Genomic DNA, 17410 nt, shown 5'->3' with positions numbered 1-17410 from the left:
CATGTGTTCTCTTGATTGGCTGAGCTATCGTACGCTATCAGCCACGGCCATGTGTTCTCTTGATTGGCTGAGCTATCGTACGCAATTAATTGCAAGCCACGACCTTGTGTTCTCTTGATTGGCTGAGCTATCGTACGCTATCAGCCACAGTCATGTGTTCTCTTGACTGGCGGAGCTATCATACGCTATCAGCCACGGCCATGTGTTCTCTTGATTGGCTGAGCTATCGTACGCTATCAGCCACGGCCATGTGTTCTCTTGATTGGCTGAGCTATCGTACGCTATCAGCCACGGCCATGTGTTCTCTTGACTGGCTGAGCTATCATACGCTATCAGCCACGGCCATGTGTTCTCTTGATTGGCTGAGCCATCGTACGCTATCAGCCACGGCCATGTGTTCTCTTGATTGGCTGAACTATCGTACGTTATCAGCCACGGCCATGTGTTCTCTTGATTTGTGAGCTATCGTACACTATCAGGCACGGCCATATGTTCTCTTTACTGGCTGTGCTATCGTAGGCTATCAGCCACAGCCATGTGGTCTCTTGATTGGCTGAACTATCGTACGTTATCAGCCACGGCCATGTGTTCTCTCGATTGGCTGAGCTATATCACGCTATCAGCCACGGCCATGTGTTCTCTTGATTGGCTGAGCTGTCGTAGGCTATCAGCCACAGCCATGTGTTCTCTTGATTGGCTGAGCTATCGTACGCTATCAGCCACGGCCATGTGTTCTCTTGACTGGCTGAGCTATCATACGCTATCAGCCACGGCCATGTGTTCTCTTGATTGGCTGAGCCATCGTACGCTATCAGCCACGGCCATGTGTTCTCTTGATTGGCTGAGCTATCGTACGCAATTAATTGCAAGCCACGACCTTGTGTTCTCTTGATTGGCTGAGCTATCGTACGCTATCAGCCACAGTCATGTGTTCTCTTGACTGGCGGAGCTATCATACGCTATCAGCCACGGCCATGTGTTCTCTTGATTGGCTGAGCTATCGTACGCTATCAGCCACGGCCATGTGTTCTCTTGACTGGCTGAGCTATCATACGCTATCAGCCACGGCCATGTGTTCTCTTGATTGGCTGAGCTATCGTACGCTATCAGCCACGGCCATGTGTTCTCTTGATTGGCTGAACTATCGTACGTTATCAGCCACGGCCATGTGTTCTCTTGATTGGTGAACTATCGTACACTATCAGGCACGGCCATATGTTCTCTTTACTGGCTGTGCTATCGTAGGCTATCAGCCACAGCCATGTGGTCTCTTGATTGGCTGAACTATCGTACGTTATCAGCCACGGCCATGTGTTCTCTCGATTGGCTGAGCTATATCACGCTATCAGCCACGGCCATGTGTTCTCTTGATTGGCTGAGCTGTCGTAGGCTATCAGCCACAGCCATGTGTTCTCTTGATTGGCTGAGCTATCGTACGCTATCAGCCACGGCCATGTGTTCTCTTGACTGGCTGAGCTATCATACGCTATCAGCCACGGCCATGTGTTCTCTTGATTGGCTGAGCCATCGTACGCTATCAGCCACGGCCATGTGTTCTCTTGATTGGCTGAACTATCGTACGTTATCAGCCACGGCCATGTGTTCTCTCGATTGGCTGAGCTATATCACGCTATCAGCCACGGCCTTGTGTTCTCTTGATTGGCTGAGCTGTCGTAGGCTATCAGCCACAGCCAGGTGTTCTCTTGATTGGCTTAGCTATCGTGCGTTATCAGCCACGGCCAAGTGTTCTCTTGATTGGCTGAGCTATTGCTCGCTATCAGTCATGGCCTTGTGTTCTCTTTATTGGCTGGGTCGTCGTAGGCTATCAGCCACGGCCATGTGTTCTCTTGATTGGCTGAGCTATCGTACGCTATCACCCACGGCCATGTGTTCTCTTGACTGGCTGAGCTATCATACGCTATCAGCCACGGCCATGTGTTCTCTTGATTGGCTGAGCTATCGTACGCTATCAGTCACGGCCATGTGTTCTCTTGATTGGCTGAGCTATCGTACGCAATCAGTCACGGCCATGTGTTCTCTTGATTGGCTGAGCTATCGTACGCTATCAGCCACGGCCATGTGTTCTCTTGATTGGCTAAGTTATTGTACGCTATCAGCCACGGCCATGTGTTCTCTTGGTGGCTGAGCTATCGTACACTATCAGCCACGGCCACGTGTTCTCGTTTTCTCGAAGCTTCGATGGGAAGTTTTGAGACATTACTGGATAATTAAATTCACTGTTATTCGAGTTTAAAAACTCAAAATTGTGAGTTTTTTCTATCTCTGTATCTGTGGACTCTGAGACTGTGAAGTAATGGCAGGAAAAGTACATATATAGAATGACAAAAGAGATGCCGATACAATTTAATCTCGCCTTTTGATCAGTACGGCCCGTTGACACAAACACCACATTGGCCCCTAACAAAAGCTCAGTTAATTTTATATCTAAAACCCTCGTTTACACGATCACCTCGTTAAAGCTATCGAGTACCACCTTGTAAACTTTTAACCTTTATTTTCTTTTAAAAGTTACCTCGTTAGTGCTACAACTCCAAACTGACTTTTTATAATGGCAACAAACAAGATTAAACTGAAAAAACTATAATGAGTCCCCGTAAAATAAGTCAGTTGTGTTTAGTAAACTGCGAATAGAAATCAATGGAAGAGTTATCAATTAATTAGCGTCTTTCAGGCGTTCAGTTAGTTGGGGCGGAACCGACAGAATAGGGGAGAAGCGCGGTGCGGGACAGCTCCAAGCCTCTCCTCCTTTCGTCGCTCCGCCGTATTTTCGCGCTACAAACCAACTAACTGAATGCATCCGTGGAAGAAGCTACAATTAAATTATATAAAGCTTTCATATAGCGCTTTTTATTTGAGTGTCGAAAAGTAATTGGTTTCGCTCTACTATGCTAAACGCCAAACGCCAAATGCCAAACGTGATTTACTCGCACAGGTTTTCCTGCGCTTTGCGTCAGCTATATGTAATAACTTGGAGTTTTGATTGGTTCATTGTACTGTCTGTCCTTTGTGATTGGCTGGCTTGATTACTTTGGTCTCGACTTAACGACACTCAACTGAAAACCGCTCTAAATAAACAGTGGCCTCCATTTGGCTCAAAAATGTGCCAGGATATTTGTCCGAGGACATTATCTGTTCCGAGAAGGGATTAGTTTTCCGAAAGCGTAGCTCGAAGAAAGCTGTGAGCTTTGAAGAACGATAATGTCCAAGGACAGATATCCGAGCATATTTCCCTATTTTCAAGCCTGCGCGTTTTGCGAAAAATATTTGAAGGATAATAAACACAATAACCTCCCTTTGATTTTGAAAATATACTCGGATAGTTGTCCTTAGACAATATCTGTTCCTCAAAGCTCACAATTTTCCTCGAGTTACGCTCTCGGAAGACTGTTCCCTTCTCGGAACAGATAATGACCGCGGACAAATATGCGAGCATATTTTTGCGCCAAATGGAGGCTACTATTTATATATTTTCGCGCCAAATGAAGGTTATCGTGTTGATTATCCTTCAAATATTTTTCGTAACACGCGCAGTATTAATCATACCAAGCAAAGTCAGTTCTGTTGGAGCATGCATTTAACTTAATCGATAGAAGTGCCGTTTTTTGTCACTGACTTGTATATTTTAGCAAGACGTTTCGGCTAACTCTTAAGCCTTCATCAGTTGAAAACCGCTTGATGTTACGCGCGATTCGAAAACTTTCTAAAATTGAAACGTTGCGCGTGCGGTATGCGCGTGACTCGAGAGAATTTTAAGTGCACGCGCAACGTTTCAATTTTAAAAAGTCTGTAAATCGCAAGTAACATCAAGCGGTTTTCAACTGATGAAGGCTTAAGAGTTAACCGAAACGTCTTGCTAAAATATACAAGTCAGCGACAGAAAAACGGCACTTTTAACGATTATGTCATCTCCTGACTACATTTACTCAATTTTTAAATGCATTTAACTTGCTTAACTTAAATTTATTTTAAAGGTATTACATGCAAGAGCTATGTAATAAAATTAGTTTCCCATCATTATTACGTAAAGTGCATGTGCAAAGTAGATTACATGCATTTCGTGAATTTTTGTTGATTTTCTAATTTAGAAAATGTTTATGCTACACTGATCACATTTATGGCCTTATTTTTAGCCATTCGTACGGCTAAAACAGTTTCACTAAAAACAGACAAAAATTTCAGTTCTCACTACAATAACTTTACATAAGCATAAGCAGCGACAATCTCGAGAATAAGAACTAATTAATTAAGACTGGGGCCTAGACACTTCCTCGATCATTATCCGGGACACCGAATTCCATCCTGTTTCTGCGTTACCCAAAGTATAGCCAGGACACTGTCCTACCCATAATTCCACTCTAACCGTACCCTGTGGGATGTTTTCACAGTATCCCTCAAATGATCGATGATGAAGCAGATTGGGAATCCCAGATGGCCAAGTGTTGTACACAACAGCTTCGATTGTCATTGGTCCACTACACTCGTTACCATTAAACTTGAAGAACCACCGGTTACACTTTCTAGAACCTTCGACTCTCATATTTCCCTGGAATGAGACTTTGATCGCTGTATCAGACTTCAACTTATTAAACGAGCAGTCCTGGAACAGACGGAAGTAAAATAAGCTTAAGTCAGTCTTCATGTTAATAAATTATATCACATTGACTGAATTTGTATCATTAACTGGGATTAACTGCAGACCGGTCATAAGTTGTTGGCTTCGTGAGAAAAAGTGTCAAGCGTGGTGCAAGGAGCTTCCCTCAAAAAATCTAGAGGAGGAAGTCAATCTGGGTGAGTTCTTGGGAGGACTGGCCTCTTAAAAAGCGTTCGGTTATCGGTGCAGTACATTCCGTTACACTAAAATGTCAACAGTAGGACCACCGTCGCTATATCGTTATGGTGTTATATTTGACACAAAGTTCAGATTACGTTCACTCAAACTATTTTACAGTGCTTATCTTATATGTTCAAAAGAGAAGAACAGAACTTAGCAGGCAATAGTTGTGACACCTCCGTGGAATCACGAAAAAATAGCACTTCTAAAATCTGTGGCTACTATGTCAAAACGAAAAATTAGGCGTTATCAAATGCGGTGAAATCTCCTCAAAAGGGACTTTCAATACTGTTTCCGAAGTTTATTAACCTGGGCTTCGACTTAATTTTGGACTGGAATAGTGTTTCTATTATGATATGAAGGTTCTGAGTTTTCGACGATTCACCCTGACGTAGTATGTGGACTTCGCAACAAAGATTCTTATGTCACCCTTGTCTTGCTGAATACTGATAAAAGAAGAAATAAGAATGCATGCTCAGTACTCGAGTACCCAAGTCACCACTCCACGACTTATTATCAAAAAGATGTAATATCACTTTTGTCACCATGATGTGTAACCAGTTGACAAAATACTACGGTTGATAACAGCATATATGTATTCAACCTTTGTATAATAAACTTCTGATTTCCATTCACATAAATCCTTGTCGGATTCTGAATTTGAAGTTTAACTTACATTAGGTGACAAAAGTAAAGTAATATTGATTAACTTGTCCATAACCATTAGTGATCAGAATATTTCTCTCTTACCTTGATCTTACCGCTATCTCGACTATCACTAGCTTTCCACGCACATTGTTTCCAGTTGGTTTGTGGCACTGCACTAGACGGACTTGTCACGCTTTCTCCTTTCTCTCCCTTATCGCCTTTTATTCCTTGATCGCCCACAGTTCCGCGCGCTCCTTTTATTCCCATTATTCCTGGCGGTCCGCTCTTTCCACGAGGTCCTTCATTTCCTTTCCTTCCCTTTGGTCCCATCATTCCTAGCGATCCCTTGTCACCACTCTGTCCTTTAACTCCATCTCTTCCCTGCGGCCCTTGGGGCCCCGGAATGCCAGGCATTCCCGGCATGCCATTGGATCCTGGAATACCCGGAAATCCATGGGAGGATGTGGATTTCTAAGAAGAAAGCAACAAATGTATTTATTAGACTAAGAAATACAGTGTGAAACTTAAACAACACGAGAACAACATGTTTCTTATGTCGATAGATATAGTGGCATGAAAAACAATCTGCAGTTTTGTCTTTCACTGTATTAGAGAATCAGTTACTTGTTATTACCGTATTGTTAGTGTCAGCGTGTCTGTTAGTGGACTTAATTGGGACCTTGCGGGTCTGCTTTGACACGATAAAATCCTGTCAATTTTTTAGACAATATACTCGTTCTTGATATCTATTTCTTAATCAGGTCAAATATGCTCCTCTAATTCTTGCATAACAATGTTTGCTCGTTTGTGAAGTCGACTCTTACTGAGAGCAACACGGACACCATTAACATTCCTTGAGAGAATTTACTATGACTTAGAAAGCAAACATTCTGATATCGCTTTGTCTAACTTATCTCAGAGTTCAGCCTCGATTTGGAACTAGAAACTTAAGCCTTTTCGCTTCAATCCGAGCTGAGCTGATAGAAATGAGAAATACTGTAAATCATACAAAATACATCTCATGTTTAACAGATTGATTTTTGTTAAACGAGGCAATTGATATTCAACTTTGTACCTCACATAAGTCCTTGGTATCGCCAGTATTTTGTTGTTGAGGACTGGTAGTGGTTTCCAGTGAGTCCCCTGTTCCACACAGCACCAGCAAAGCAGCAAAATACACAAACTGTGCCATGCTTAAAGAGTCAAAAAGATCAACACTTTATAACAGTAGAACTTCACGTCTGTGTGGTATGACCTTGTTTAGTAACTGGTTCCGTGATGGTATGCGCTCAGTCTTAAAGACGCTTCCGTTAATAACATGGAAAGTAATTTAACGCCAGTGAGCCCAGTTACTATTTTAGGGCTGTTATCTCTGAGAAAACAACAAACTGGAAAAATACTAAAGCACGTACTTTGAGATCAAAAAGGAATAAGAGGGTAAAAGGTGATAGCAATAGTTGAACACGCCCATTCCAGAATGTATATTCAACGGCACGTCCCGTTTAACTCAAATAAAGGAAGTCCTTGTGTATGGGTTCAACTATACATTGATGTTTGGATTAATATGAGCTTTAGCCAACGAAGCAGTCGCTTGCTTTCCGAGAGAGTCCGGGAGGAGCCTGGAATCTTGGAGCGAGAGAGGCTCTGGGAACGAGAATGAGTGACAAACAGAACAAAACAGAGACCCGAGAAAGGAGGAGAACGCTTCAACCCCTACCCCACTACCCTCAAGTTTTCTTCTCCGACTCATGCGCCAATTGATCTTTCACAAGCTAGTCATGCTACTGTTACGAAAGCTACCAGTTTCCGCGCAACACGTAATACATGCGATCATATATATATACTGGATAATTTTTTCCGTGGGTCGTTGAGAAAAAAAAGAACCCTTCGTCATTAGTTATAACGATAAGAATTTATTTTATGTATCGCAGTTTCTTAAAGAACCAAACGCGTTTTTACTTTGGAAAAAGCCAAATCGTAAACGGGAAATCGAGTTTGTTCGATAGTTAATGGACGAACAACCCACTTGCGACAACTTGCGAAAAGAGGTACTGAGAGTCTCCTGTGTTGAGGGCTTTATTGGCTTTTCTTCGTTGAAGCTCTGCCGTTTACCACAACTTCTACTGTCTGATTCTGCTGAATACCAGCTGCTCGAAGGTTTCCAGCTAAATACCTAAACTATACACATGTTTGCAGGGATTACTGGCCGTGCGGGCCAAACAGATCTCTCTGGCTTAACGTACTTAGGCAAAGACCAAACACACCAAAGGGACGAAAACAAATGAATCAGATGGTGAGCCAATAAAAATGATGGTAAAAGATATTTCTTATACGAAATCTAGCTATACTTTAAACTTTCGTGGAGGTTAATTAAATCAAGGTCAGCAAGACTGCCGAAACAAGGTTATCGTAAGAACAATTGTTTACACCGAGAGAATCTGAGACAAAACGAACAACAACAAGGTTAAAACATATCGGTGTCGAGTGACCTTGACTGTTGGACAGCCATGGATGATCACGAGGCTAACACAAGACAAACTAAAATTAACAGTCAAGTAATGAACAAATTTAGTTCCTCGACGAGTTATTCACGTGAAACCGATTTTACCTCGTCAAAGCTTATTGAGGTAAATGAACAGTTTGGTTTTCCGGTAACAAAATTATCCGGGTTTTATTTACCGTTATTGGAGTTTACGATACACACCTTGGAATACAAAAGGGTAAATATTTCTGGCTGGGTAAAGCCCCGTCCACACTATGCTGGTAAAATTTGAAAAGGAAGCTTTATTTCTACGGCTAGACCTACATCGTTCACACTAATCGGTCACGAAAACGGGGCTGTTCGAAAACGCTCTTCAAACCGGAGGAATTTAAAAACGCTTGCTTTGCGTTTCAGTTTTTTTATTTTTCAACGGAGGCTAGTGAGTAACACAAAGGAACACTTGCTGTTGTTGTAACTTTTCGTTTATTTGTTCCGACTCGTTTCGTCTCTAGCTGAAGCTTCTTCTCTGAATAATCACACCTAACATTGAACAGCATATATAGCACATTAAGCGTGCCTTAGTTTAACTTCCCATGAAAGATGGAAGTGAATAATTACTGAAACATGCTGGAAACGGACGTTGCAAGGAACACCTAAATGCATATGCTATTGCCTAAGTTATATTTTGGGGGCCATACGGTTAACGCTTATCGTACAGATTATATTTTGAAAACGGAGGTTTTCGAAAACGATGACGTCCTAATAATCATGTCATTATCCCTAACCCTCAAGTCAAATCAGGCTTTTCTGCCGCCGCTGATTGTTTTCAAATTTCTCCTGCGTAGTGTCCACGGAAAACATTTGACACTGATTTGATGCGTTTTCGGAGTTAAAACTCCGTTTTCAAATTTCTCCAGCGTAGTATGAACGGGCCTAAGTCTCTCGGATGATTAATAAACAAGATTGACGGAGAGATATTTGCGATTTGCTAATTTGTTGTTCTAACTTTGCCCGACGCTTAGCTTCAATCATGGTGACTAAGAAGGATGATAAAGGTGGCGCTTTGCCATAATGTACAGGCCACGTATCAATCAGTTGACATCCAATAAAAAATCAAAATTTTCGACCCATACTTTGAAAGTTGACCACTCTCAGCCTATTTTTTAAAAAAAGTTATGTTCACTGATCTTACACACACGCACGGGGCGCCTGAAGATCATGCACCGCACGTGGATTGTCCAAAACTCGACTTCTCATTGGTCGGTTTATCTGGCAAAACTAGACGCCACTACAACACTTCAAGGGTCTTGGTTGGGGAAATAATGATCGCATTCAGTCGCCGCGCGCCTAACCATTTAAATTTAGTCAGATATAAATCAGTTGCATGTAAAATGAATGACATGTCCAGGGCAAAACCTTCGATATCCCTGTCTAAAATAGCTCCCTGTAACACGGCTTCTTCTAAACCTGGTTTCCTCAGATAAACCCACTAATAATTAACAAAGTCAAGTTTTGGACAGTGTCCACACTGAGCGTGATCTGGTAATGAACTTTTTGTCAGGCGCAATGCACGTGTATAATGATAATATTTTTTTCAGGTTCTTTTTACCAGTCGGTTGATAATTTAATTCACTAAAGAAAACATTACAAGACGAAAACTAATTGGCACCGTTACAATATTAATATTTACAAAATGAGGGAGCGAAGCATAAGCATTTCTCGAACCCTCGAAAAAATTGTGGAATCTAGAAAATTCACTGCCTTGAAATTCCTCGCTACGTGTAACCTTACTTTTCTAAGAAAATTGAAACCCTGGATGATTTTGCCAGGAGTAAATTATATTTGCCGATAGTGGTGTAACCACAACTGATTGAAAAATCAAATGAAAAGATTAATTTGAAAATAAAAATAAACTGACAAATGGAATTAGGAATTCTTAGCACAATGCAATTGAAATCTGTTAAATAGTGTATACCGAGGGAAGTGGGTACTAATGAAACGTAACATATGACTGCAGCGAGTATTAAAAATTTAATCCCCTTGTTTTCCTAGAAGTTCTAACGTGTAACTAGAATTAGGTTCTTAATTTTCTGCCACAGAAAAAGGGAGGGACGCAACACAGGAAGAATATATTTAAAGATACGACTGATTCAAGAGATGTCTGAAATTTGATGTGTTGACCCAAAACAAGAGCCATTTCCATGGGATGTTCGTACAAAGAAAAAATCATGCAAAATGAAAAAATCGTGCAAGATGGTTCACGATGGTGGTTACGTTATTGGTGAAAGAGACTGTGGTGATTTAACAGAGTATTTCTCACCTTTTTGTGTTTTAACGGAAACAGAAGAAACATTTTCAGAACGGAAAAACACTCTAAAGCTTTGTTTTGTTTTTAGAAGTGATAAAAACTTTTTGAAAAGATAACTAACAGAAGAACGCTTTTGTACGGGTCCAGGTTATTGCTGACAATGGTACGGTTGTCTGCTGGTTTGTTGTTTTGTTCTTAACTAAGTTTCAATTGTCTCTGTTTCAGTGGATTCCGGAACTGTAAATAGTGGCAGGAAAAATGTAAAGAATTACAAAAGAGATACAGTTGAACCTCACCATGCTATCACCCTGGCTCAGTCTTTAAAATTCAATCACCACAGGCCACCAGCACCACATTTTCTCTTTAGATTTACCCCGCAAATAGCAAAATGTAAATAGAAACTGAAAAATCAGGTTTGGTTCTAAAGAAAAAGGACAGCTGTGTTTAGTAAACTGCAAATAGGAATCAATGGGAGCGTAACGATTAAATGATATATACCTACCACGACATCACTGAATTAAGTAATTAATAAAACCAATTCCGTTGACACGATTAAGTCTTTTTTGGGTTCTCTGTACTCGTATTTATTGACGCAAATGCACTGTATATTCTCACTCAGGCAAATGCTTGTAGGATGATTTGTTTATCAAAACATTGCTTATTGTACAATACTTAAAACTGATACTTCAGAATATAGATTAAAAAAAAAAAGAATATAGGGGAAAAAGTTCACAGTTTCAAACGCAGTGCTGCTTTTAAAGCTATTTTCATAGACACAGTACAGTAAGTTATAAAGTTTTACCGACCAACGTTTGCAATATTTATTGTGCTATAATACTGTGATTGACAACTTTCGTGTCTTATTACACACATCCTAGTCCTGTAAATGACGAAAATAACAATTACAGGGAAATTTGTTTTTTAAGTACTTATACGGTAACATGGTACTGACAGCAAAAAAACTAAACACTCATAAGTCATAACTGCAATGTCACTGCTATCAGTAGAGTAGTAATTATTCCGAGAAAAATCAGTTTTGTTGAATTGGAACCTGCATTTGACTTTCTTAATGAGTATCTTATAGTGGTTTTACATGCAAGTACTGTGTAATAAAGTTATTTTTAAGCATTAATTTAAAAAAAGCGAAGTAAACTAATTAAGCTTAATGAAATTTCTAGATTTTCTATTTATTAAAATGTTAATGCTAGATTGATCACATTTATAGCCTTCTTTCTACTCGTTCACTAAAAACACACAAAAATGCTAAAGCAGCGATGATCCCAGTAATGAGAACAGATTAATTAGGACTGGGGCCTAGACACTTCCTCGATCATTATCCGGGACACTGATCGCCATCCAGTGTAAGCGTCACCCGTATAGCCAGGACATTGTCCTACCCATAATTCCACTCTAACCGTGCCCTGTGGGATGTTTTCACAGTATCCCTCAAATGATCGATGATGAAGCAGATTGCGATCCCCAGCAGATGATGGCCAACCGTTGTACACAACAGCTTCGATTGTCATTGGTCCACCGCATTCGTTACCATTAAAGTTGAATAACCATTGGTTGCACTTGTAAGAAGTACCCCGGACTCTCATGTTTCCCTGGAATGAGACTTTGATCGCTGTATCAGACTGCAGCTTGTTGAACGAGCAGTCCTGGAACAAAAGAAGGTAAAGCAACTCAGACCTCATATCAATAAAATATATCAGATTTATTTAATTTGTATCATCAACTGAAATTAACTGAATACCAATCATTAGTTGTTGACTCCGTGGGAGAAAGTGTCGACCGTGGTGTAAAAAATCCTACCCTTAAATCTAGAAAGGTGAGTCAATCTGTGTGGCGTTTTGGGAGTACTGGCCTCTTGAAAAGCGTTCAGTTATCTGTCCAGTGCATTTCGTAACACTAAAATGTCAACAACAACAACGACAATATATTTTACACATGAAGAAGAACAAAACTTAGCAGTCACTAGTTGTAACACTTCCGTGGAATCACGAAAAACTACCACCTCTACCACCTGTCTTTATTACCTCCCTCATACCATACAAAAAAGGTTAGACGAGATCAAACACCATGAAATCTCTTTAATCGGGCTTACCGACGTTTCGATGAAACATAAATCTCCATCACCTCAATTCTAAAGTTTCCTCAAACTCAGCTCAACGCAGAGCCCTTACCAAGTGTCCGTGAAATCAAATCTTATCTCCCTTCCTTCCAAAAAAGAAAAAGGCAAGCACCGTCTAATAATACCTAGTACTCAGCTTTCACCCAACTAAACAATCGAAGCTGCGCCGCGCCGACAAAATTTAATTGTGGAACTTTGCCCCGCTGAATTTACCCAGAAAATGATATTTCAGTTCTGATTCACAGAAAAAAGTTCAATCGATGAACTATGACCAGATATCAGTTAGACTCTCACCACTGACTATTGACTCATGGTATGTAAAGCGGTATACCTAGGCTAGCTACCATGGCGCACCTATGGAGAATCTTTGTTTACAATATTCGCCTCATAAGCATAAGCGATACAGTTTCTGATGAAGCTACAATAACATTAATTCTGAATATTGAAAGGGTACAACACGATTAACTAACTGCCCCAAGGGATTTGAACCTGATGTATCGGATTCTTTTTATGTGACGCGGGTTTAAAAACTCAAACTTTTACAAAGAAAGTATGAGCTCATTAGCCCTTTTACATTTCCACCGAGAAATTTTGCAGTTTTTGAAAGGCAATTTCTCTTCGAATATTACACCCACCCAAACAGGCAAAAATTTCACTAATTACTAAATTTCAAAAGCTCTTTGAATGTTTGGACCGGAGCTCCTGCGAGCCAAAGGTGCGCATGAGGAGCCCCATACCTTGTATCCTAAGTCTTCTTTCCGAACATGAAAAACAACATATACAAGCACCACCTACCCAACTCTTATTCCACTAAATGGAAGAAACTATACTTAAAATTAACATAGAACCTAATATTTTAGTTCTGAGACCTCAGAAGGAGTCGAATCGATGATCCAAGTTCACTTAGATAACAGTTGTATGCTCTCACTGCTAATCTATGGACTCATGGTGTGCAAGGTGGAGCAACAAGATTTGTCTTTCCAAGTAATAATAAAATACTAAATGAGAATACATGCTCAGTACTCGAGTACGCAAGTCGCCAATCCATTTCTCATTGTATCTAACAGATATAACATCACGTTCATCAACCCGATGTGAGAGCAGTTGACAAAATACTCCAGTTGATAGCCATTATATCTCACGCTATCACGACCTATACTATAAGGAGGCATCTTAATTTACAGCATATCTACGCAAACACTGCATGATAAAATTCTGATTCCAATCCATGCAAATGAAACCTACACAAATCTGAATTCAAACTTACATGGTGTGATATAAGTTACTTTGCTCATAACCATTCTCAATCGAACATTTCTCTCTTACCTTGATCTTACCGCCATCTCGATCATCATTGAGATTTTTCCACCCACATTGTTTCCAGTTGCTTTGTGGCACTGCACTACAAGGACTTGTCACGCTTTCTCCTTTCTCTCCCTTATCGCCTTTTAATCCTTTATCGCCCACAGTTCCCCGCGCTCCTTTTGTTCCCATCATTCCTGGCGGTCCGCTCTTCCCACGAGGCCCTTCATTTCCTTTTTCTCCCTTTTATCCCAGCATTCTTCGCGTCCCCTTGTCACCAGTCTGTCCTTTAGCTCCATCTCTTCCCTGCGGTCCTTGCGGTCCAGGAATGCCAGGCATTCCCGGCATGCCATTGGATCCTGGAATACCCGGAAATCCGTGTGTAGATATGGATTTCTAAGGAGAAAAAAATAAGCATTTAGCTAGCAAAAATAAAAGTGTAAGCACATAAAACTATGTTTCTTATTTCGATACATATCGTGATGCCATTTAGATACTGCGAGAAAATCACCTTTTTTGTCTCTTACTGCTATGGCAGTATTAGTTAAGCTTATTTTCTTACTATAATTATGTTAGTGTCAACGTGTCTGTTATTTCGCTCGTGGTCTTCTCGTATTTCTTTCAGACACATCTTCTCAATTTAGAGACAATGGTCACGTTCTGGAAACTTCAATAGTAGTTTCAAGTCTTGATATCTATATCAGACATCATAGTGTCACCCTGCGCCCTCTTAATCGGGTCAAATCTTTTCCACTGATTCTTACATAACAATGATCTTTGTTCGTTTGTGAAGCCGACTCTTACTAAGAGTAACAACAATGATTTATTAATAATTTAGTTAAGGATTTTGGCCTCCATTTGGGACCAGACGCCATGCGCGTTTTGCTTCAATTCCAGGCGGACTCAACTGAAAGTTATATACCGTAAATCATTGAAATAAGAATACAATTTTTACAACTCATATTCAATTAATGGATTGTCGATGAAAGAGACAATTGCTATTTTGTACCTCAAATAAGTCTTTCGTATCGCCGCTATTTTGTTGTTGAGGGCTGGTAGTGGTTTCCACTGAGGCCCCTGTTCCACAAAACATAAACAAAATAGTAAAATACACAAACTGTGCCATGCTTGAAGAGTTAAAACGATCAACACTATATAACAGTAGAACTTCTCGTCTGTGCGGTATGAACTCGTTTTGTAACTGGTTCCGTGATGGTATGTGTTCAGCCTTTAAGACGCGTCTTCTAATGTCATGGAATGTAATTTCATGCCAGTCACCCTAGATAAGACGCTATTTCTCAAAACAGAGATTATAACCAAGTAAGGAGATTTGAAACAGAGTAAGACATAAGGAGACCTCTAATGACATAACCACCAGCAGGCTTAGTCTTGAGCTAACATAAGCTGTCAACACGCATGCGGAGTTACCTCCTGTCTCCTTCATTCGGAGGGACTTTGAGTAATCCGTAATTCAAGAGTTACAGTAAAAGAAGATAAGTTTAGATTATACCGTTTGGTCTACATAACGAGGCTTACCATTATCTTAAGTGGCAAGTGGATCTTTATTTGGGCATGAATTGGGTTATTTATTTCAAATTGAACGTGTGTAAAATTGATATTGAGAATCAGGAATTTTTATGCAGTGGTTTTTCCGAATTCCGCTGACCAACTGTGCTTAATTAAAAAATCATTATTATGCAGCCGAACATTTAAACCAGTTTCTTAAATTTTTAACTTGGCTGACATGACCTCTTAATATTCTATTTTCTGCGACCGGATTAAGAAGACTAGGAGAGAATTGGTGGACAGCCAAATCATCAAACAATTTAAAATAGATGTATAGGGATACAATGTCAGTTCAAAGAAACAGGTAGGAATTGAATTGTCCACTACGGTTAAAATTTATTCTCAAAAACTATTACAACGTCTTGGACTTTTAAACTTAATTCCAAAGATATTAAAATACAGAACCGAGATACCTAGCAGCGAAACGCTTTGATGATTTGCCCCACAAACACACAAACAAAAATAGAATTACAGTACATTGATTAAAGTGCCACTAACCCCCCAAATTTTTTTTCGCTTCTATAAGTTTCCTTTTTCTCCTGATCACCACTTCGAAAAAAAATCGTTGTGGCTATTTTCGTTAATTTTCTATGAATTTTTTAAGTTTGTAAACTTACCCTTTTCCATGTTCACGACCGAGGAATAGCGGAGAATGGGACGAGTTGGCTTTTGACGTCACTTCGGGAATAACAATACTTTGTTTCTGAGAAGAATGTATGCGAACATGCAGTAATAATAATAACAATAATAATAATAATAATAATAATAATAATATTAATAAGACTTTATTTAACGAGGGTAATATAATTTACTGGTTGCCCAGTAGTTTACAATATGGCCCTCCCTAATTTTAATTACATAAAATTTAACATGCGATAGTATGTGTCAAAAATCTTCGCAGAATGCAAGGAAGATATGTTGTTGGAGGTTGCAGCAATACAGGATGCGTAAAATAGAGTATTCCTCTTCATTCAATACCTCTATCTCGATGAAACTCTACCAGAAACGAGAAAAAGACCAAAGAAGTGGGCTGATCTGTGCGAAGCTAAAACCGGGGAGCCATTGAAGATTTCTTCGATCTCGGGTTCGCCGCAACTGTGAAAACCTAGAGATTTTCATGACCTGTGTATTCTTCTCTATCTCTAGTGGAAAGATTGAAACTGTCAAGGTACTGCATAAGACAAGAATTTGGGATAAGCTGGAAGCCATCTGACTATTTCGAGCACAAACGATCCTCTGAGTTCCAGACGAAACTATAGGTGACGAAATTACACGGTAAATTAAACGCATCGCGTTTTGAAATAGAGACTTGTCTAAATGAATAGTTAACTAAGCCTACGTTCTACAACGACGCGAAGAAGATTGTTGAGGCTTCGAACTGGTGAACTAGCTATGTCTTTGTGGATTTTAATAAAAACACGCACGCCGGAGGTCGCCTGTAATCTGGCCGTCATTCGCAATGGTCATTCTGAATACAGAATTGTTTTGCTCTTTGTGCTTCGTCTTTGAGGAACGAAATACATCTAAATTACAAACTTAGAATCGATCAAGCATTTATAAATATATGAGGAAAGTGAAGCAAACGATTAAGATTCGACCCTACAGCTACCGACGGAGATTGTTGAGCTGAAAGTAGAATGCGCTTGTCAGTGTAATTGAATATGCATATACTACGATCGGTCGACAATAACGAAGCGAAAAGTTACCTCACCTTCGAATATTGTTTCCCGACATCTCTGCTTATCTTTTATGTTAAAACTATTTTCAATCATTGATTTGGAGAAGTAGGCAGGAGTGGAGTACGAATGCATCGCATTTTAACTTGTATTTCGGGGGAAATTAATATTTGAATGTAAAAGTGTTTTGACACTCCGAAATTTGCACGTTCCGTAAAGTCAAATTACCAACTCTTCGTGTTCATTGACATCTTTGTAACTCTTTAAGAGCTGTAAGCTAACTCTTCGGCTATTGTTTGTACCTTTATAACCCAAATGGACCGGCAAATTGTCGATCCCGGCCTAAATATAATTATACAACGCGGCGATCTCGACTGGCGACCCGCACTTCAAAATGGAAAAAAAATATGTACTTCGCAGCCGTCCAAATCGTAGCTAGACT

At 40.1% G+C, this 17410-nt stretch overlaps 1 protein-coding gene, 1 long non-coding RNA gene and 1 pseudogene across 3 annotated transcripts in view; all 3 read right to left on the bottom strand.

Moving 5' to 3' along the window:
* Positions 1-2342: 2342 nt before the first annotated feature.
* The window catches only part of LOC149114119 (uncharacterized), a 43465-nt gene continuing 28397 nt past the window's right edge, over positions 2343-17410 (bottom strand). The window contains exon 2 of the long non-coding RNA XR_016206415.1: positions 2343-3054. This is a non-coding gene — a long non-coding RNA (uncharacterized LOC149114119). The remainder of the gene's footprint in view (positions 3055-17410) is intronic.
* LOC149114123 (uncharacterized) lies at positions 3967-6773 on the bottom strand. Its single transcript, XM_089286719.1, has 3 exons — positions 6576-6773; positions 5603-5971; positions 3967-4618 (listed from the first exon to the last, which is right to left on the bottom strand). Exons 1-3 carry the CDS (start codon positions 6690-6692, stop codon positions 4265-4267), a joined length of 840 nt encoding a protein of 279 aa, XP_089142845.1. The 5' UTR covers positions 6693-6773; the 3' UTR covers positions 3967-4264.
* LOC110047377 (uncharacterized) lies at positions 10850-14929 on the bottom strand (annotated as a pseudogene). Its single transcript, XR_016206414.1, has 3 exons — positions 14736-14929; positions 13751-14122; positions 10850-11951 (listed from the first exon to the last, which is right to left on the bottom strand). The product of XR_016206414.1 is annotated as an uncharacterized LOC110047377 (transcript).

The sequence above is a fragment of the Orbicella faveolata genome, unplaced genomic scaffold, assembly GCF_042242905.1.
Source record: "Orbicella faveolata isolate gen_17 unplaced genomic scaffold, um_ofav_v1 contig_14, whole genome shotgun sequence".
In the NCBI taxonomy this organism is placed as follows: Eukaryota; Metazoa; Cnidaria; class Anthozoa; order Scleractinia; family Merulinidae; genus Orbicella; species Orbicella faveolata.
Note: the sequence above shows the minus strand (reverse complement) of the source record. Positions and strands in the feature narration are given on the sequence as shown.